Here is a 23,364-nt window from a genome sequence, read left to right on the forward strand (position 1 = left end):
GTCCCAGCACATGCGCAGTCGCAGTGGCTCGCTCCGGGATACGGGCACTAGGTCCCGGCCGGCCGCGGCTGAAGGAGACTCGCGCATGCGCAGTAGGCGCCGTGAGTACACGCTGGGCAACCAATGACAGCGCAGGGCGCGGTATTTTAAGATGCCCTGCGCTGTCACAAATTGCCGCAAGGTCTTTCCTGCTACCTGTGTTCCTGTACCCTGAGTTCTGTTCCTGTTTTTGACCTGGATTGCCCTGACTACGCTGCCTTCTCCTATCCTGACCCCTGGCTTATCTGACCTCTCTGTGGACTGACCACCCCGGTATTGACCCTGCGTGTGACCCGACTATCCTTTGCCTGCCGATTCTGTACCTCGCTGCTCCCACGGTAACGACTGGGCTGTCTGACTGCGATCCATCCATCCATCCCGCCTGGGCCTGCCGGTCTCTTCACATCAGGCTCTCCTCCTGTATCCATCCGCTGTGGTCCCCTCTGCCACGGGTGGGAGTGCTCAGAGGTAGTGACCTGGTCCTGGTCTGCTTCAAGTCCATCCCCACCATCAGGGGCCCTGGTGAATATGCAGACCGGGACTTAGACTCCACGCTCTGGGTAATCCTGTCCAGTGGGCTGCCAGAGGTACCACCTGGCGGATCATAACAGGATCATACCTAATGTCTTTGCCTTTATCATTATATGTGTCTGTCCTGTTTCTGTCTGTCCCTATCTCTGTTTTCTCAGCATGTGCTTGTCTGTCCTTATCTGTGTCCAAACTTTTCTTTTCCCATCTTTCTTTATTGTGTACAGTATAGGAGGGCTGAACTCAGTATACTATACACACATATCATTGCGGGTTTTGGGGTTGCTCTCTATCAACAGGGGTATCGCAAAGGAAGAGGGAGTGTTTGAGCCTCTGAAATGCGTTGGATTTCTTTGTGGAGTTACCTTTATGATGAACTTTTGATATTAGTGTGGCACTCTCATTCCTTCTGTGTTTCACTGTTTTTCTTTATGAATGTGCCTATCACTATCCTTTCCTTCTACCTACCTGTGACCATGTGCCCTTTCTATTATTCTTTTTCCCATCCCAGTCCTGTTCTTTCCTGCGATAACCCAACACAGTCCTCTCTGCTAAAGTAAGGTCTTGGGTTTTTGGGTCTCTGGGGGTTCTACATACATTGAGTTGGGTTTAATTCCTCCTCTGATGCAGTTGGTACTTCGTCCTAACTACTCATCTCACTGCCTTTCTATAACTCATTCCAAGGGACCTGGGCATCCCTGTCCATGCTGTTTGCTGTGTAGAGGACTCTAACATGTAGTTTCTGTCCCAGACTATCACAATGTGTATAAACCCTACTGACACACAAGACACTGTCTCCACCACCCTAGCTTCCAAATGCCCTCTCTTCAATGTGATCACACAGGCCATGCAATCTCCTTGCTCCTATAACAGCCTTTTAAAATCTTTTTAATGTGGAGGAACCCTAGACATAACTTTAAGGTCTAAGAGAAACCCTGCTAATAATTACTACAGTATATCTACAGCTCATGGTACATTACAGTGATGATCAATAGGAAGAATGTTCCTTACATTTGTGGTCTGTAGAAGAATCCCACCCAAAAATAGCTATAAAAATGACTGGTTTCAGTGGTTCCATTTTTGGAGAAGGAGACATTTCTCATTGCTCAAAGAACTCATAGCAATCTCTGGAGGAACGCTGCTCCAACATGATGCCACAATCAATGCCTTTAGCTACATACATACATATGTCGTTTGTGGTGGTTTACTGGAGCTTTGTCATAACAGTGTTCAATTCTGAACGTTTAGGCACCATTCTTTGAGGCATTAAAGAAGAACTATAGGCAAAACCCTGTAAAGTTTCTTTTTGCCATGTTTGTTCCATTGTCAGATTTAGCTTCAGTTCCTTTCCCATAGACAAAACAGGAACTGGGAGAATATCCCTGCAATCTAAGGGAATCTCTTGGGGACCTACAGGTCACCAGAACTAGTGCTCCCATTGGGAGATTTCTTCTCTATTGCTTTTCTGGTGAACAACCCAAAATTTTGGATCTTAATTTACTTTCACTTTCAAGGATAATAGTAGACAGGAGAAATTGAGAGGGTAAATCTCCCTAACGGGGGCCCATTCAGCAATATTATTATATTATTATTATTCTGGCTGGCATTGGAATCCATGGGAGGCATAAACCTGTTCTGATCCATCACCCTTCTGTCTAAAAATAAAAAAAGGAAAGTTTTCCCTTTAGTTATATTTTAATACTGAAGACTACACTAAACCTTAGACTTACACCTTGGTTTTATCTGACAGTTGGGGAAAAGACACAGCTCCTGCCAATCCAATAGAATTATGGGTGCCTCCTTTTTCTTGGAGCCACACAGCAGCCACAGGTTACAATTCATTAATTATTCCAAAACAAGGAATGGTGAGACACGTGCCATAAAAGCCAATTTCTGATTTATCAAAGCCAAATGATGCACAGATAATCCAACTGGTGCCAACACAGCCCAATGCACTTCACTCCTAACAGCAGCCCAGTCATAGGGTCTATGACTAAGCTCCAATGAGGAATGAAATGCATTGGAACTGTCTTGGCACCAGATGGGCTGTTTGTGCATCAATTGGCTTTCAGAAATGGGCTTTTATGGTGAACAGCTCTCCCTTCCTTGTTTTGAAGTATTAAATAAGTTATATGTGCAGCAACTCACAGCGAGAGAAAAAAGTTCAGCCTACAGCGGAACATTGTCTGTTTATAGACAAAGGTTATACTAACATACTATATTATAATTATTGCCACTAGGCCAACAGAGTTAAAGAATCTCTACATACAATGGGCACACAGTGAATACTTAGTTATGATGACCTTGCACTCATTGACCATAATATTGGTCAATGAGGACCACTAAGCAGGACCACTTAGCAGTATTTTTTTCAGGGTAGACATAAAAATGCTGAGTTCTTAGTGACAATGTAGCTATACTACTTGCCATGTGACAGGTCCTGGAGGGGATGTTTTACATAGTTTGGAGAAAAATGGCTTTTTGCTGCTTGAATGGTTAACATGCACTGCAGCTTGAACACACCAAGTTCCTGCTCCCCCTTCTGCCTCTATGGAAGGTCCTCCAAGGCTCAATTATTTAGCTTAGGATTTTCCTTGGACGCAGTCAGCTGTTGTACAGCTATAGAGTCCATTAGCACTGTATACATGTAGTCATTAGCACAAACATTTATGTACGCACATACACAGGACCCCAGACAATGATTTTTTTTTCAAGGATCTGAAGCACCGATTTACAGGTCATTATGCTGCAGTATGCATAGGCCAATAGAAAACAATATACCTGCTTTTGGATTCATAAAAAATATTTACTGAAAACAATTTTTGCAGTTGTGTGGGTGAGCCCTCAAACAACCCCTTACAAAATACCTGAACTCAATAGTTTAAAAGGCTTTCTATGTACTTTTGCTCATGTACATCAAACATTGAAAAACCTACACATTCCATTTCAGGTAATCTCTTTCAGGCCAGGTTCATAGTAGCCCGCATGTTGTAGGCTGGTTGCAGGTGCAGAAATTGATTGAGATGATTCCTCCCACAGCCGCATTGCGTTTTTTTTTTTCTGCAGCGTGATTACGGAGCGATTGTGGGTGTGGGAACCGCATGGAAACCACATGGTTAACCAAGACCATGCGGTTTCCATGTGGATGTGTTTTGGAAAAGGTGCATGCACCTTTTCCCTGTGTGCAATGCAGGCACAGCAGCCCATTCAAATGAATGGGCTGCCGTACCTGCATAACCGCGGGCCTGCACTAATGTGAACCAGCGGTCAGACATTTAAAGCCCCATTTATGAAGCTCGAAAATCCTCAACATAAAAAACCTCATGGTTTTTGAATGTACTTGTTCACATCTGAGTATAGTGTTGTATGAAGCTTGGACCTTCTTTATAGTTACAAGCTTTAAGTGTTTTTGGCCCCAATAGACTTTAAAAAAGGCGTGCAAATATTGTGCATAAACAGGTAAATAAACCATTTTTTTTCGCTCTTACCTAGCTAAGCATTGAATAAAAATAATTCAAATCAGAGAAGTTCAAGCAAAATGCTCAAATATATCTGAACTAACACTAGAAAAAAATCCTGTAAAAATGAATGCAGAAAAGCTTCAGTGCTTCTTCAAAACGTGGTATTAAACCCAAGACCAAAAATGTAACATATTGCTGCTTATCAATCATTAGATGTGGTAGCTGTATTAGTTTTCTTTTCTTAGGCTTTTTCCCCTCTGATTTGGTCTGGCCAGTAACTTACCTTCTGTATTATGCTAGCCATGCACTAATCGAAAAATCATTCAAACGCGTTTTCGAAAAACACACACATGGTCATGACAGCAAGCAATATTGCAATCATGTAACGATCAATTTTCGAACAATAAATCATTCAATGGACATCTGCTTTTTATTTGTTTTATCACATATGTGCAGTATGAACAGTTTGATTTTTTTTTATAGGCGAGAAACACATTAACATTTGCATTTATCGTTCGTTCAGCAGAGGATTTTCAAACTTTTCCTTTGATTTTTTTGCCTCAAAAACGTCAATACCGATTTTCTATTTGTACCCATTACCTGGCTGAAAAACGAATGAACTGTCCAAATAACAAATTCAAACTTTTTTTGTCTAGTTTATGAGCACCATCAGAGTGCCCTCACCCTGAATGAAGAAGCACAGGGAGCACCTTTGGACAGCAGCATTAATAATCCTGGAGGTGGGGGAATGTTAGATGTACTAGCGGGTTTAGTTTAGACTGTAACAAATTGAAGCTGAACTCCAGCTAATACCTTATAAGCAGTATACAGTAAATAGTTTTTTCTTTTTGTGATAAAGGCTTGCAATAAATAAAAGCTGATCATTGTAAGCACCCCTGTCAGTGCTAAATGGTTTGTCTCATCCCTGTAACTGATTCATTTGCTGGAGAGATTGTTCTTTTGAAAAATAGCAGACTTACTGGCCAGATCACCAGATGAAAATAGAAGAAAGCATTAAACAGAAACTAATGCAGCCATCACAGTTAAGCAAGATCATCTAGCCCCCAGGGCGAAGATGCCAAACGGTGCCCCCCCCCCCCAAATGTAAAAGAATTTCGTGTCAGCAAAAATCCCCCCCCCCAAAAAATTCAAGTACTAATATTCACACTTACCCCATAAGCAAAAACGCCCCTAAACATAAAATGGTACCCTCTTCCAGTACAAATCACCCTTCAGCACAAATCATCTACTCTAATCATCAATTTCACCTCTGAGCATAAATCCTCTCCTTCCTCAAAATCCCCCTTCCCAGCACAAATCCCCTCTCCTAGCACTATTCCTCCCCCCAATTTCCCCTCCTAGCACAAATTCCCCCAATCATTCCTACTAGCACAAATCCACCCCCCAGATACCTCATCCTAACACAAATCCACCCTCCTAGATTCAAATTTCCCCAATCATCCCTACTAGCACAAATTCACCCCCCAGATACCTCATCCTAACACAAATCCAGCCTCCTAGATTCATATTTCCCCAATCATCCCTACTAGCACAAATCTACCCGCCAGATACCTCATCGTAACACAAATCCAATAGTGGTGTGACCCTCCTGCGCTCCAAATGTGTGTTTAAAATAATTAAACCAAAATAAATAAATGTATAAACCCCAAAGAAGCTGCTAGCATTAAATCATATACCAGTGATCAAGTGAATATAAACCAAAACCAATGCTGCGCTACATTCAAACTAATTTATGTGAATGTGGAATCCAACATCTCAAATCAAAATTGTGACAATAATAATGACTATATAAATCTATACGTGCTTACTGATAATCAAAATATCAAATAAATCACCCAAAAAGATGAAAGACACAAAACTGAATTAAATCACACGTGCATATTGTGAAGTGAAAAAATATAAATAACCATAATAATGGTACACACAAAAAACAAAAGTCCAAAAATAGAATGTTGTAGGTGAACAAAACAGTAAACGGTGTTTCCAAATGATACTGTAAGTGACCACAGGTGAAACAAATCGTGCAGGTATCTGGGTGTATATAGATCTTATGAATCCAACCACCTTCTGGATTAGCCTCTCACCTCATCCCTTCGACCCTTGCGGGTCAAAGAGCAGTAATGGATCCCTCTCACAGATCCTCCAGGCACCAAAGCACTCCAAAACCGCTTTTCAGGATTTAATATTCCCACTCAGGCTCTTCTCCAGGAAAAGTTGAAATATCAATCTCTTTCTTCAGAGCTTGTGCATCTCCATGAGCTGGCCTCCATCAGACCAAGATGGAGGCCAGCTCATGGAGATGCACAAGCTCTGAAGAAAGAGATTGATATTTCAACTTTTCCTGGAGAAGAGCCTGAGTGGGAATATTAAATCCTGAAAAGCGGTTTTGGAGTGCTTTGGTGCCTAGAGGATCTGTGAGAGGGATCCATTACTGCTCTTTGACCCGCAAGGGTCGAAGGGATGAGGTGAGAGGCTAATCCAGAAGGTGGTTGGATTCATAAGATCTATATACACCCAGATACCTGCACGATTTGTTTCACCTGTGGTCACTTACAGTATCATTTGGAAACACCGTTTACTGTTTTGTTCACCTACAACATTCTATTTTTGGACTTTTGTTTTTTGTGTGTACCATTATTATGGTTATTTATATTTTTTCACTTCACAATATGCACGTGTGATTTAATTCAGTTTTGTGTCTTTCATCTTTTTGGGTGATTTATTTGATATTTTGATTATCAGTAAGCACGTATAGATTTATATAGTCATTATTATTGTCACAATTTTGATTTGAGATGTTGGATTCCACATTCACATAAATTAGTTTGAATGTAGCGCAGCATTGGTTTTAGTAACACAAATCCACCCTCCTAGATTCAAATTCCCCCCAAATCACCCCTTCTAGAACAACCCTGCAAATCTCGAACTGCGCCCAGGGCAGCCGCCCCTCCTGCTCGCCCCTTGTCCCGGCCCTGCATCTAAGAAATGGTAAGCTGCAATATAATAAATGTTTGTTTTTGAATTTAATACATGAAGATATCACGGACAATCAGGGAATTTCCAGTTCTCCTTCACTTCCCCTTTTGACAATGTGAGACGACACTGGAGATGAGGAGGAGATCCAAGAGAACTGTACTGGGTTATGATATAAGTTTTGTTTGCTCTGTCATTGTCAATGTTGATTTTAGAAACTAGTTCAAGCAGGACAAGTGAAGGTTATGTGGCTAGAACGAATGGGTGCTGGTTAATTTGTAATACTTTTTACTTTTTCCCAGAACAGATCGGACCCTGCTGATTTGGGAATCATTTTGTTAATGAGTGGTAAACATAGAGCCACTTAACGAGCTTCCAGTCATGATTAATTAACCCGTGGCAGACATGGCAATCCTTCCTGTAAAATTCCACAGTAAGTAAGGTTTAAAGCCAAAGCTGACTAAAGTACACCAGGAGTTTTTTTTTTTTCAAGCTAATGTAGAGTAGAGCTAAAGATGCCAACAGTCGTGAGAAAGATCTTTCCATAAACATGTACAAGCATTTTGGCATTACCCTCATGTTCATACAATGAACAGACACCCAGCCTTATCTCAGGGAAATAACAGAACTGGTCTAGGAAAATGCATTATGGACAATTGATCCTTTCCCATAACAAAGGTCGCAGTGTGTCAAAAGACAGAGGATCATTACGTATCCATCAGACAAAAGAAAAAACATTATTTTTTTGGGTAACATTTTCTGACTATGAGCAGTCTAACGCTGGCCATACGTGGTTAGATCTTCGATCAAATATTCTCAGGAAATCCTGAAAAATTGTTCATCAGACCATTTGATGATGTTATCATTGAATCAATCAAATGTTATCCAGATTTGCTACTTGAATGGTTTCCATGATATATTAAACAGATTTCTTTTATTGCCTATGAAATCAGCGGAAGAATAATGCAAACCAAATTTATTTAAAAGAGAAGGATGACCAAACCTTTTTTGGCTATGCTTTTCTTTTGGGTCACAGGCGTAGATTTAGTAATGTACTCCTGTACCCAGAGTTAGCTGATAGCAGGATATTTTATTAATTCAGATAAAAAAATGAGAAAACATTTCCATCCTTCACCTTCACTTTTTCTCATCTCTCTGCAATCTGTACCCATTAAAGGGTTATTTAACCTGTGTAGAAAAAAAAAATACAAATTGATTCAATATCCCACACCCTCCCAACCCCTTTGGTCTCCACTGTACTTACCTCTGTGGGTAAGAAGCTATTAGTGCCTACGCAGGTAATGTAGCAGCCTGGGATTTGAAATCCCCACCCTTCTTCCCAATTTTTCTGTAAGACTTCTGGGACAGATCAAAGTGATTCTGATTGGTCAGTGCGACACAAGATTACTTTGACCAATTGGAATGGCTCTAATCCATCCTGGAAGTCTTACAGAAGGAAGGGAAAGAAGAGCAGGGATTTCAAATCCCTGGACTACTACACTGGCTTTGTGGGCACTGAGAGCTCATTACAAACAGAGGTAAGTACAGCGGGGAATAGAGAGTTGAGGAGGATGTAGTGTTAGTTCACCTTTTAATTTTTTCAGAAAAGGTGAACTTTCTCTCTAACCATTAGAAAATTGAACAAATGCTTCTATAACTTCTAAACACATTTTTGAACAAAATTCTAACCATGCATGGCCAGTTTAAGGCCCTTGAGAATGACGAGGGGTAAGAAACTTGCATGTTGTTCATTGTATCATAGCATATCAGTGTTCTTCCTGATTTAGCTGATATAAGAATGCTTGTTGATGAGTTAATCTGATACATACACATTGATATATTGGTTCCTTTTCTTCCCAGAAAAAGTAGAGATTGGCGTCAGTCCAAAAAGAGATTTACAAATTAACCTCTGTGTGCTGTAACAAGAGTTTCCCATGGATGAAATAATTTATCACACCCTCTAAAGAAACTTTAGATGGGCAGAATTCATGGTCACACTCAGGCCTTTCACACAAGGTTGAAAAATGAGCTACCCAATGCAAATATATGACAAACCTGGGGCTGAATGTAGGTGTGTAGGACTGGTTTAATATAAAAAAATTCTTAGCAAAGCCTTTACCTCACCAAAGCTTTCTGTCTCTATAAGTATTGAAACTGCAGCATTCATCTTCTCTTCTACTTCTTCCAAGTGAGCCTCCCATATTGGAAGGCAGTGGGAAATATGGGCACCAGGTGTACTGTAGATCCTTGTTGACAAAGTCCGGAAGTGACGAAACGCGTCCAGGGCACGTGACGTATTGACGTTCCCGGAAGTGCTGCGGCGGCCATTTTGGATTCTGTTTTGGCGTTCCTGGGACTCGCGGTATACTCCTGGCGCCCTTCCGGAGCTGAAGTGACAGTGGTGGGAAGGATTGTGGCGGTTTAACTCCCTTGTGATCGGGAGACTATGTGATGCCACAATGTGGCTGTGCACTTGTCGTCAGGAGCAGGAAGCCGTTTTAACCAGTTTTTAATGTAAGTGGCTACAATAAAATTTATATGCTATTTTGATTCATATACTGATTCCTGGGGAAAAAACGTAGGTCATGAAGGGTGGAGCCTAAACATGGCGGCGACGGAGAGCACGATGTGAGTGCTCTCCAATAACCTCCAAACTGACCATCCCGAGACCCTCATGGTGCGAAGCCCTACCTGACTGAGGAGGGCTCCAAGGGAGGAGAGGCTGGCGAGGTGAAGGGAGCGGAGAGTGGGCACGGACATCTGGGAGGTGAACACGCTGCAGAGATCCCAGTGCAGCTGTCGGGTTGCCGGGGAATCGATGCAGGGCGGTGTGAGCACGCCGCTCGCCGCAAAGGAGTACTGGGAAGTGGAGATGCCGGCCGGTTTCCTGACAGGGCGGCAGTGACACGCCGGCTTCCCCGGCCCTACATGGCTGGGAATTCGAGTGGCTAGAGGGTGGCTAATCTGAGGTGACAGGGGGCCGCCGGCTCGAAGCTGTTTGTACCTCCTGGCCGACTGTTTGATCCTGAAACCCTGAGGAATCCCCCCCAGGACTGAGCAGCAGTGAAGGCCCTCCAAACAAGTCTTGACTCTCCGTCCGGAGAAGGGAAGGGTGAGTGAAAGCTGTTGGAGGCCTATTGTGGTGTGGACCCCTGAGTGACACAGGTGACCAAGGGGTGAAGGAGGGGTGGATTCCCAGGGGTTAGAAGAGAAGAAGAGAGGAGACCCAGGTGTCCCAGGAGAGTAAAGGATATAGGAAAAATTGCAAGTCTATTAAGTTATATAGAGGATATGAAGAACAAAGGTCCCAAGGGAGCAGGGCCCAAAGGGTCCCAAACAGGAACAATAAAGAAACTTACATCATATGGAATTACTACGCCAGAAAGGGCCCAAGGCGCAAAGGGAGAAATGGACATTAGTTCAGGAACTAGCCCTAGATTATCATTGGGCATGAATAGCAGTGGTGGCCAACAAACAGTGGATGGCTTGGGAAAAAAAGAATCTGATGGTGAACTACAAATACCAAATAAGGAGATGGTAGAAATGTTTAAAAATTTGGAAAAAATGATAAAACATGAAATGACAGCTATTCGAAATGATTTAGGACATCTGCTATCAAGAATAGAAGAAATGGAGGAGAAAGTTAAAACCCAGGCCCAGAATATAGATAATCTAAAGGAAAAAATAAGCCAATTAGAAAATAACCAGAAAAAAATGATGTATAGGATGGAAGATCAAGAAAATAAAGAAAGAAGGTGTAATCTTAGAATACGAGGAATCCCAGAGACTGCTAAAGGGGAAATACTATATGAATTAGTTAAAAAAATCCTAAACTCCACAAGAGACAGACCGGAATCAGACGGGATCAAGTTAGGCGGAGTGTTTAGAATCGGAAAGTTCAAACAGGCTTCTGAGAAGGAAAGACCGAGGGACATAATTGTCCAGTTCCAAAATTTTGGGGTCAAAGATGAGATTTGGAAGAAGACCAAGGGAAGATCATTAATTAAGTTTGGAGACTTGACTATCCAAATCTATGCGGAGTTAACAGTAGAGACCCTAAGGAGAAGGAGATCCCTGAAACCCTTGTTGGAGCAAATGAGAAAACAGAATGTGCAGTATAGATGGGGTACCTCAGCATCCCTAATTGGCTGGAAAAATGGGGTCACAGCGTATTTGAGATTCCCGGAGGATATAAGAGATTTTTGTGATAGACTGAACTTACAAAGAATGGAGATAGCTGGGTGGGAAGAAGAAAAAGAAGACAAAAGAAATATAAATGATACAAGAAAAGAGGACTGGCTACATGTCGGTGGGAGGGGGGTGGGAGGCCTCGGGGTTGGGGAGGGAAGAGAGGGAGAATTAAGTAGAAAATTATTTTTTTTTTTTTCCTCTCTCTTACTTCCCTCTCTCGCCCCTGGTCTTCCCCCTCCGGATGTTGAGACCCGCTTGGAGGCTCCGGTTAGGGGAGGGAGGTAAAGAGTAAAAATTCTCGCTGAGCCTTGACGATAGAGAGAGGGAATCGGGGGGGTTGGAGGAGAGGTGAGCCGTACATAGGCGGAGCTTACGCCCCAAATTTTAAATCAATGGTGGAAATGGATCCACAAATGATTTGTAGGCAGTTTATAGGCCTAAAAATGGGTAGGGGAAAAAGAAGAGAGGGCGAGGGTCGAGGGGGGGGGGAGGGGGGGCGGGCTGGGAGGGTGGGAGGGAGGGGGGAGGGGACGGGAGTTGGGTGGGAGGGAGGGAGGGGAGGAGGTATTGGGTCAATACTCTGCATGACAGAAGGGATAAAGAGGAAGAGGCAATCTGGAAGAGAGATGGAGTTAATTGGGAACGATGGAAGAAATACAGTTTATAACCTATAATGTGAACGGGCTGAGTTGTCCAGGGAAGAGATTTAGGTTGTTTAATGAGTTACATCATAGGGCGACGTCAGTGGTATTTTTACAGGAGACGCACTTTGAGATAGAGGCAAACGTGAAATTGAAATCCAAACACTACCCAATATGGTACTATGCAGATTCTCCAATTAAAAGAGCAAAAGGGGTTGCAATAGGTTTGGCAAAGAATATGAGATTTGAGCTGGAGGATAGAAGAACCGACCCGGAGGGGAGGTTTTTATTCTTAAAAGGTAGACTTCAGGGGATTGAGTGTACTTTAGCCAATATATACTGCCCTAATAAAAACCCGGAGATGTATATGAAGGGTCTGTTGAAAAAATTAATGGAATTTAAAAAAGGGCGTTTGATAGTAGCTGGAGACCTAAATTTCTGTATGGACCCACAAAAGGATAATACCTCTTCTGTGCAAAGAGAGGGGAGTAGGTCTCTGAGAGCTTTGAAAAAAGTTATGCATGAATATCAACTAGTGGACACCTGGAGAATAACGCATATGAAAGACAGAGACTATACCTTCTTCTCTAATGCACATGAGATATACTCGAGATTAGATTACATCTTAATAGACCATCAATTTATAGATCATCTGGTTAAAATTGACATAGAGACAAGGACGTTCTCGGATCATGCTCCGGTCGTAATGAAAGTGGGATGGGGAAGATGGTGGACTGGAGGATTAGGGTGGAGGTTAAATGAGGTTCTTCTTCTGGATGAGGATGTAGTTCAGAAAATCGAGAAAGAGATTAAGGTATACTTTAAGGAGAACGAAACAGAGGAAGTATCGATAGCTACAGTCTGGGAAAGCCATAAGGTATTCATAAGAGGAATCTTGATTGCGGCAGGAGCAAGGAAGAAAAAGGAAAGAAGAGAGAGGGTCAGTGGGCTATTAAAAGAAATATTGGACTTGGAGCAGATCCATAAGAAGAAAATAACAAAAGATACGAGACAGAAGTTATTGGATAAAAAAGACGAGCTAGAGAGATTGATGGATGAGGAGAAGAGAAGAGTATACAACAGGGTTTTGAACGAGAGATATAGATGGGGAGACAGACCAGGAAGATATCTAATGAGAGCTTTGAATAAAAAGAAAAATAGGAACTATATAGAAAAGATAAAAAGTTCAAAGCGGGAGTTGGTCCACTCAAATAAAGAGATTATTAAAGTGTTTACGGAGTATTACAAAAAGTTATATAATATTAGTCCCCAAGGCCCTCTAAAAGAAGCTCAAGAGGGAATTAATGAAAAAAAGATGACATACTTATAAAATGCGGGATTACCAAAACTAAGTGAAGCACAGTTGAACTCCCTAGACGCAGAAATTTCCCAGGAAGAAATTAAAATAGCATTAAAAAGCACAGGGGGGGGGGAAAGCCCAGGCCCGGATGGCTATACAGTTAAGTACTATAAGAAATTTAGTGAAGTACTGTTACCCAAGCTGGAGAAATATATGAATGCTCTGGGAGGTGGGATGGAAGTGAGGAGAGAATCCCTACAGGCCCATGTAGTACTTATTCACAAGGAGGGAAAAGATCCATCTCAGTGCTCCAGCTATAGACCTATCTCATTATTGAACACTGACACTAAACTGTATGCAAAGGTGTTAGCAAACAGGTTGAGGGATCTGATGCCTGAATGGATCCATGGAGACCAGGTGGGCTTTGTACCGGGGAGAGAAGGAAGAGATAACGGCTTGAGAACCCTGATGCTTATTCAGAAAAGTAGAAAAGGGAAAGCCCCGGTGGTGCTCTTGTCAATTGATGCAGAGAAGGCATTTGATAGAGTGGACTGGGGCTTTATGATGGACAACTTAAAAGTGCTGGGGATAGGTGATAGAATGCGAGAGTGGATAAGTAAATTATATAGGGAGCCTACTGCAATCATCACGGTAAATGGGGAGAGATCAGAACCCATTGGAATGTCTAATGGTACAAGACAAGGCTGCCCACTGTCCCCTCTGCTATATGTATTGTCACTAGAACCTCTGTTGTCAATAATAAGAAATAGTGGATCGGTAAAGGGAATTCAGATAGAATCCATAGAACATAGAGTAGCGGCCTTTGCGGACGACTTATTGTTCTATGTGGGGAATCCCCGAACAACTCTCCCAAATATAATGAAGATTCTGAAGGAGTACGGTGAACTATCAAATTTAAAAATTAATCCAATGAAAACAGAGATCCTGAATATTAATATATCAAAGAATGAAAAAGAAAAACTACAAAAAGAATTCCCCTTTATATGGAGAGAAAAAGAGATAAAATACCTAGGAATAAAACTCACTGCCTCATCTAAGCATTTGTATAGATTAAACTATATCTCTTTGATAAATTAGATCAGGGAAGATTTAAAAAGACTAGAAGGAGGAAATCCATCCTGGATAGGACGTATAAACCTAGTCAAAATGGTAATTATGCCTAAAATACTGTATAGATTTCAAATGGTACCAATTAAAATTCCAGAAGCCTTCTTTAAGATAATGAAAAAAATGTTAACAAGATACATATGGAAGAATAAAAAACCTAGAATAGCATATGAAACATTGAGTAGGACTAAAGAGAAAGGGGGATTGGGTCTACCAGATGTCAAGAGATACTATAAAGCAGTGGTTTTAGCAAGAATATATGACTGGACATTTAACCATAAGAGGAAAAGTTGGGTAACAATTGAAAATGATCTTAGTGGCACTAGATTGAGCCAGATGATATTGGTTCCACCACAGTTCAGGGGAATTAAAGAAAGCACAAGTATCTACACTTTAAATGTTTTTAGGGTATGGGACAATTTACACAAAAACATGAAATGGGAATTTAATTCTATATTAATGCCTCTCACAAATACTGAGTACTTTCCCCCCGGGAAAGAATAAGATATCAGGGAGATGGTTTAGAAAGGAGGATACCCAACTGAGAGATGTTTTGGTGGAGGGGGAATTGAGACCACTTAAAGATTTAATAGAGAAGGGAGATATTTTTATTAGAATAGATGAGTGGAAATATCATCAATTGAAATGTTTTATTGGAAGTCTACCGAAACCCCTGAGAATAAAACAGGAGTGGAATATGTTTGAAAGGTTGTTAGAGACACAAAGGGATGGGAAGCACGGTATTTCAAAAGTGTATAGAATACTCACAGAATTAGACACAAACACAAAGTTAATTTTTATCACAAAATGGGAAAGAGATATGGGAGTTGTGTTTGATGAAGATAGACAGAGAAAGATGTTTAGATTGATACACGATAATGTTAGTATGAGAGAGGTTGAGGTTAATTATAAGTGTGTGACACGATGGCACATTACACCGAGTGTAGAGCACAAGATGAATGGGGAAAACTCAAATATGTGTTGGAGAGGATGTGGAGAGATGGGCACGGTGTTTCACATATGGTGGGAATGTCCGAAAATCCAGGCTTTTTGGAAGATAATAGTCAAATTGATTAAAGAAATAACTGAAATTGACATAGGGTTAGACCCACCGACGTGCCTCCTACACAATGTGGAGACATCTGTAAATAAATATAAAGATTCAGGTATTTGGTACTTCTTGAATGCGGCGAAAGGGTTGATACCCAAGTTTTGGCGGAAAGCTGAGGTACCGAGGGAGGAAGACTGGATTAATAGAGTAAACCAGATAGGTAGAATGGAAAGATCATACCATATGCAGGAAGATAGGATGAGAGTTTATTTTAGGAGATGGGAAAAGTGGGAAAGAGCAGGATTGAAAGAGAAATATAGGAAAATATGAACTAGGATGTTAGCAAAAAATTAATAAGCCTCAAGAGATTAGAATGGGCTAGAGTCTGCAGAGGGGGAGGAGGGGGGATGAGGGGCGGGAGGGGGGGGTATTGGGATGGGAAAGAAAAGAGTTTTTAGTAAGGGAAAGGTAGAAATGTTATAAATATCTATTTGTATGAGAATTATTTCCCTTTTTGGGTTTTTGTATTAACATGAAAAATTTAATAAATATTTAAATTAAAAAAAAAAAAAAAAAACATATACTGATTCCTGGTCTGTTTGTGAGGTCCAAAGGAAGTGGCTGAACAAGAGGATGCCTGTTTGAGGATATTCCATGCCTATTGTTTGATCACATGCTGATATTACTATATTTAGGGTAATTATGCACTTTTTATATGGTTTGCAGTGACATCTACTGAGTACTTTTTACACGTTTGCTGTGACAGCATAGCGTTTTGCATGCTGCACGTGTGGCACTATTGCGTTACCTAAGATACTACACTATGTCTAGATTTTAGTTTTTTTGAGGTATGTGAAGAACATCTGAGATTCATATTCATTTCGGAGTAGTGAGCACCTATTCATCAAGATTTGGATATAACTTTGGACATTTTATTTGGGTTTTTGTCTGAGATTTTGGACATTTTGCTTTTGGGACTTTGAGTGTATTTAAGTCGGTTGATATATTATATATTAGTACTTCAGGGGGAAGGATAATGATGCGACTTTAAGGGGTATTGTGTGTTATTTTTATTTTTATGTGTGCTAACTTATAGTTATTTCATGTACTGTAGTACTGTTACACCTAGTGCTCTTATGCTCATGCCCTAAAGAGGTTCCCTCTAGAGCAGCCATCTACAATCAGGGATCTGTGGAACCCTAGGGTTAATTCAGAGGTTTCTAACGGTTCCTCGAGCTATGGCTGACCTATCTTCCGATTGATGGTCCTGCATGGCCCATGACACCAATGATCTTTTTAGCTTTCTGTAAGGTGGGCATTCTTTTCACTAGCCACCAATATAAGGAGAACTCTTCCCAGTGACCCTCAAATTCATTTTTAAAGGGGTTCCCTGAGACCTGAAAATTATTTCAAGGGTTCCTTTGGGGTAAAATAACTGGGAAAGGCTACTCCAATAAATGTAAGATGTAACATTGTATGTGATATAATTCTGCCTTTTTTTTTAAACCACACCCTTCCAGCATACAACAGTCATGGCTGTTTCTCTAAAATAAGGAATGATGGGATACATCCATGTTAAGCAGCTCAATTTTACATGAAAAAGGAAAACTCATTTAAGCTCACTACATTTATGTTTGTGCTTACCCCGTACATATATCATTGTAACATTGTGAGGAGCAGTACAGAACAAATAATGTGTAACAAAGCCCCAGTATGCCATTAGCACATTTTAATTTTAACAATAAAACTCCATTAAAAAATCCTACCTGCTATGATGTCATCCATTTGCTCTAAGGCTGCCTCAAGCATATGACTGGCATCGGATGCCATGATTTGCTGCTGCAGATTCCCTAACAAATAAAGCAGAAAAAATACATTCAGGTTTTGGTTCTTTTCCTCAGTCCTGTGCAATAGAAGACGTATTATACTCAATCCCCTGGGGTCCCATTTGTACTGTCTTCCCTCCATTCACATTGTAAGGCTCTCCAATGTTGGACACTTCAAGAGAGTCAGATGCCTATTTACCCCATTGCACACTAGACTTTCTTCTTCCAACCCACTAGACCACTATAGTGACCTTGGGGTCAGAGGATGGAGTCATGCACCAGGGGACACAGGCACTGAATGTCTTTATGTATTAATATATGTATTTTTAAATGTGAGTACCTTTATGTATTATAAGCCTTTTGCAATCCCCTGTACTGTAGAAACCTGGGAGAAAAAAGGGTAGCATTGTGGGCCAATCGGGTGTGCTAAGCGCACCTTAGCTGACAAGAATCATGCTAGTAGGAGAGAGCACAATGAGTAGAGGGAGGAGTTTATCAGTCAGCTACTTCTCCTTTACTGGCCAATCATAGACTAGATGCAGAGAATTAACATAGCTTTATTACTTAAAAAAGAACCCCCTGCTTACTGGTGCTGCCATCTTTGATGGTCCAGCGCATGTACCGAAGCCCTCTGCACATCCTTCAGGACCTGGAAGAGTCCTGCAGCAGATCTCTGTATATGCAGGTGAGTGATCACAGTGTGTTCAGCAAGATATGGAAAATCTTGTTTGTTCTGTGCATGCACCAGTTTTTTGATCGGTATACACAAGCACAGATGTACTGAAGGTCTCTGCTGGGTACTGAAGGCAGAGCCCTTTTGCACATCTGCACTCATGCAGATCGGGCACAATGTAATTCTCAACTTGAAGCACTTCCATTTAAAAGTCTATGGGTTTATAAAACGTGCAATTCTATTCCTGTAAAAAGGCAAACCACGCACACATGAATAAATGGGGAAGGGGAGAGAGGCGCCCAAGGAACCAATAGAGTGTAGTATGTCAATCTTTTAAAAAAAAATTAAAATCATATAATATTGCACTCACAACGGTGAAGTATTTTCAGGCAAAACCATGCACGCAAATGCACAAAAAAGCCTCAAAATCACCTAACCATGTTTTTGCATGCGAGTGATGACTGTAGATGTCCTATGTTGGCTCTAAGACCAAGAACCGAGTGATCACATGACTTCTGATCATTCAGTTCTCAGTCTTCTCTGTGGGGACAGCAGTGCCTATCTCTCACTGCTCTACGATTTACTCCTCCAGCGGTCACTAGAGTACCGTGCTGGGGAGGGGGTGGGCACGTCTGGATCAAACTTTCAGACACGGACTGAAAGGTGGAGCCAGCTGTGTATCAGGTGGCAGGGCAGATCCTGATAATTTTGTCAGGATCCTTCCTGAGCCTAGCAGGTCTCTGTGACATCAGCTGATAGTGGGCAATAGCCCTCAATCAGCTGACTTTGGGTCACAGAAGGACAAATATATGCATGTGGCTTATGAAGCCTGTCTTTAATTGTGGCATGATCGTCTTTGGACAGCAACTCAGAACTTTAGCCATTGAAAACATATGACAGCATGATACCCAACATTGGTAGCCAATACATTTTTCTAATGAGGGGTTCAAAAATGAAAACCAACTTTCCATATTATGATTGCACTCTATTCAGTAGCTGCTAAAACAACAAAACTGACTGAGCCTTCACTTATCCAGTAGAAGTGATAGTCACCATAACTCCCAAGTGGTCACAAATACTTTAATAAATATTAATAACATTTATGAACTGGCCCAGAGGACCTTTTGGCAAAAATGAGGGCCATGGACACTCTTAGGAAACCCATATTTCAAGGGACAATCCTTTAGAAACAAGGACTGGGTCTGTAATTTAGGGACAGCTGGCAAACACACTATAGCTGATACCCTATAGGTTTATGCTTACACAGCCCCAAGTGCAAAATAATGCCCCAAACTGACAGTATATCTATTTGTGGAGCTTGTCTGTCCATTGATTGGAAAATGTTCCCCCCAGGTTCACATCATATTTTGTGCCAGTGATATGATTACACAACCCCATTGTGTCATGCTGTACTGATCACTGTGCTGAGCCAGAGCAGAGGTGACATTGATTTCTTGGTTTAAAGGGAAAACCCAGGCTGTTTTTTAAACCTGAACTCCCCCTAGTAAGTACAGTGCTCAGTATAAATGAGTATACCCCAACAGATTTATCTGAAAACCGTTACTTTTCTTTCAGAATCAACATTTTCTATGGGACACTATAATGCAAAATATTCCCACAAATGCGGGCCATTGATTACAAACAAGATTTGCTAATTTGCACACACAAAAAAGTTTTTTTCCCAACAAATTCATTCAAGACCATGTTGCAAAAATGAATACACCCCAATGAAAACTCTTAGGAGCAAAGCTAAATTTTAGACAAGAAAATCCTAATTAACTAAAATTCAACTACTAATTATTCATTAAACAGGTGTCCAGCAGACAGTTGATTATAAAAAGGGTGTTACTTAAAGAAAACCCCTCCCATTTCATGCTGTCAGCAATGGCACTACATGGAAGAGAAATGTCACAAGGCCTGAGAATAAAAATAATTTCATTGCAAAAGAAAGGTGAAGTTTACAAGAAGATCAGCAAAGCTTTACTTATCAGTCAGGATACTGTAGCAGAAGTGATACAGAAATTTAACAAAGATGGAACTGCAGCCATCTCAGAGAGACGTCCAGGTCCAGGCTATCCATGGAAGTTAGCACCTCGACAGGAGCATCTACTGATGAGAAGGGTTGAAGAAAATCACCATGCAAGTTCACTGCAGTCAGCTAAAGAAGTAGAAAGCCAAATTGGGGTGATTATTTACCATGAGACAATATGGTGTACACTGCAGTGGAATGGCATGCATGAGTATCCTTCACAAAGGAAGTCTCTCCTAAAGCCCATGCACAAAAAAATCCCTCCTAGAATTTGCCAGAGCCCATACTGAAAAAGAAGAAAACTACTGGGACTCTGTACTCTGGAGTGATGAGACCAAGATAAATGTTTTTGGAATTGAGGAGTACAAGGAAAAATACATGGTGTCTACAGTGAAACATGGTGGCGGCAGTGTCCTTCTGTAGGGCTGCATGAGGGCTGCTGGTGTCGGGGAGCTTCATTTCATTAATGGTATCATAAATTCACAGATGTGCTCTATATTGTAAGAGAAGATGCTACCATCACTCCGTGCCCTTGGTCATCATGCTCTTTTCCAACATGACAATAATCCAAAACACATATCTAAGGCCACTGTTGCATTTCTGAAGAAGGACAGGGTGAAAGTGATTCAGTTGCCAAGTATGACTCCTGATCTGAACCCAATCGAACACCTATGGGCATTTTTGAAGAGACAAGTTGAGCATCACTCTCCATCCAGCATCCAGGCTCTAAAAGAGGTCGTTCTTGAAGAATGGAAAAAGATAGATGTTGCAATATGTCGCCAACTTGTTCATTCCATGCCTAGAAGACTTGGTGCTGTCCTTACAAATCATAGAGGTCATACAAAATACTAGATGTAGTAGTTTTTGTTGTGGGGTGGACCACTAATTTGAGTAAAACTGAAGATTTTGTAGTCTAAGTTATATTATTTAACTTACTTTCATGTAATGAGCCAAACAAATGTTCTATAAAACTCAGTTTTGTCAAAATATTATAAATTGTTCTTGTGTTCATTGAGATATTGATTAAAATCTAACTTTTCAAAAGGGGTGTACTAATTTACGCTGAGCACTGTAGAATAAATTTGTTCCATAGATAGTTTTCTAATAAATAATAACAAATTTGTCTACTGAGTAGGCTCTCCTGTACACCACATTTGTGGGTGTAGAATTATAACTTTTTTTAATGGTTGAACTGGATGGACTTTTGTCTTTTTTCAGCCAGACTAACTATGTAACTATGTAACATTTATCACGGGCACTTTTAAACTATACAAATAAACTCTTAAATGATCATTACACTTCCATGGGTTAAGATCAAAGGGACAACAATCTTGGACTTTTTTCTTAGAACAATGTTCTGTAGATAGAAAGGTCTTGTACAGCACAACCTGCTGGTACATCTATTATTGCAGCCTGATCATAAAACCCAAGGATTCCCTAGTGGGACCATTGTATTTTAATGGATGGGCTCTGGTCATCAATTAACCCAGCAGCTGACTGGCTTTAACCACTTGCCTACTGGGCACTTTCACCCCCTTCCTGCCCAGGCCAATTTTTTTCAGCTTAGTGCTGTCACACTTTGAATGATAATTGCGCGGTCATGCAACACTGTACCCAAATCAAATTTTTATAATTTTTTTTGAAACAGAGCTTTCGTTTGGTGGTATTTAACACCACTGGGTTTTTGCTAAACAAACTAAAAAAACACATTTAAAAAAAAAAAAGTTTTTCTTAGTTTCTGTTATAAAATTTTGTAATTAAGTAATTTTTCTCCTTCACAGATGTGTGCTGATAAGGCTGCACCGATAGGTGGCACTGATGGGCACTGATTACAGCACTGATAGATGGCACTGATAGGTGGCACGGATGGGTACTGACAGGGATCACTGATAGGCACTGAAAGGCAGCACTGATGGGCACTGATTGGTACTGATAGACTGCACTGATGGGCACTGATTGGTACTGATAGACTGCACTAATGGGCACTGAAAGGCAGCACTGATATGTGGTACTGATAGGCGGCACTGATGAGGAGGCACTGATAAGCATCACTGATGGGAACTGAATGGCAGCAATAACGGGCACTGATAGGCAGCATTGACTGGCACTAATATTTGCCTGTGCTCACCCAAACCATGTAGACATATGTAACATGTTATACATGTGAGATCTTAAGTGTGTGAAGCTTGGTGTGTTTTGCTGTTGGAAAAGACAGAATTTTAATATATATATTAGTTATCATTGACAGGTATAAAAGGGCCAAAATACAATGCTCATTTAGGATTTAAATTATATAAAAAGATCAAGTGTTAAGCCTATATTTTTCACTGAGGATTCCCTGTAAAATCCATAAAATTGGCGATTATTTCTGAATGCATATGATATTGGTACAAACTATTTAGAAGAATTAGATCATCTCAGCCAGAGAAGAACTCTACAACTCAGCAATGTCATCTCCAGAGCCAACAGCCTGATGGCCACATGCTGCCCTTTGGCATATATTGTGCAGTCCCCTGGGCCACTGCAGGAAGTAGTCTGTGTTTTCCATACCTAGGTGTGTACTGAGGGCAGTCAAGGAAAAATATTCTGAGAAATGTCATAGCAGCTATTTTTATCAATCTATGTATGTAATGTGTCTCCTGTCTATATCAGTCTCATGAAGCATATACTGTACAGTATATATGCATATACATAGAAATTGTCTTCAACAACTCCTACAGCATGTCTTCAGTCTCTGACCATCTCTTGTATCATGCCCATAGTTCCTGATCATCTCCTGTTGCATATATGCAATCTCTTAGAGCTTTGTGTAGTATCATATTTTCTGAATATCATTTTCTTTGGCAATGTCAGAGGCCACACTGAGGCCCCCTATATCAAGAAAGGTGACCCCATTGCTTTAAGGATTGTTCACACTAGCTTTGCTCTCTGAAGAGCGACCCATGTTCAGATAGCGCTTCAGACAGCATTTGACTGCTTTAACTCTTTAAATCTCAGCTAATGCTCACCTGCTCCCACGCCATCTTCTTCTCTGACCTCATCAGAATCTGGCTGCCTCTCCAGGTTCCTACAGCCAGCAAGGAGGCCAACTGCAAGAAACAGAAAGAGGCAGCTGCCCCCCTGATGACACACGGTGGCTCATGTGCTGCGGAGCCTATTAAAAATCAAGAACAGGAGCTGCTGTATGGCTCTTCCCACACTAAGACACAATGAGGTGAGGAGGAGCATCACAAAAGTTGTGAAGGTGCCATGTAAGTGATGGTATGTAAGAAAAGATGCATCTCATAGGTCTAGTAGTTACAAAGTACATAGTCTGGCTGAAAAAAGAAAAAAGTCTATCCAATTCAACCATTAAAAAAAAAATAGAATGCTACACCCACAGTTAGTCTGGCTGAAAAAAGAAAAAAGTCCATCCAATTCAACCATTAAAAAAAAAATAGAATCCTACACCTACACAAAAGTTGTGAAGGTGCCATGTAAGTGATGGTATGTAAGAAAAGATG

General features: G+C 41.0%; 1 protein-coding gene across 9 annotated transcripts in view; it reads right to left on the minus strand.

The window, feature by feature from the left end:
• PPFIBP2 (PPFIB scaffold protein 2) overlaps positions 1-23,364 on the minus strand; it is a 297,974-nt gene that overhangs the window by 199,000 nt on the left and 75,610 nt on the right. For all 9 annotated transcript variants that reach the window (XM_089675856.1, XM_089675858.1, XM_089675855.1 and 6 more), the window contains exon 3: positions 17,100-17,183. In XM_089675856.1, coding sequence (XP_089531982.1) covers positions 17,100-17,163 — 64 coding nt within the window. In that variant the 5' untranslated portion in view covers positions 17,164-17,183. The remainder of the gene's footprint in view (positions 1-17,099; positions 17,184-23,364) is intronic.

This window comes from Staurois parvus, unplaced genomic scaffold, assembly GCF_062004578.1.
Source record: "Staurois parvus isolate SC_StPar_1 unplaced genomic scaffold, SC_StPar_1.0 ptg000159l, whole genome shotgun sequence".
NCBI classification, from domain to species: Eukaryota; Metazoa; Chordata; class Amphibia; order Anura; family Ranidae; genus Staurois; species Staurois parvus.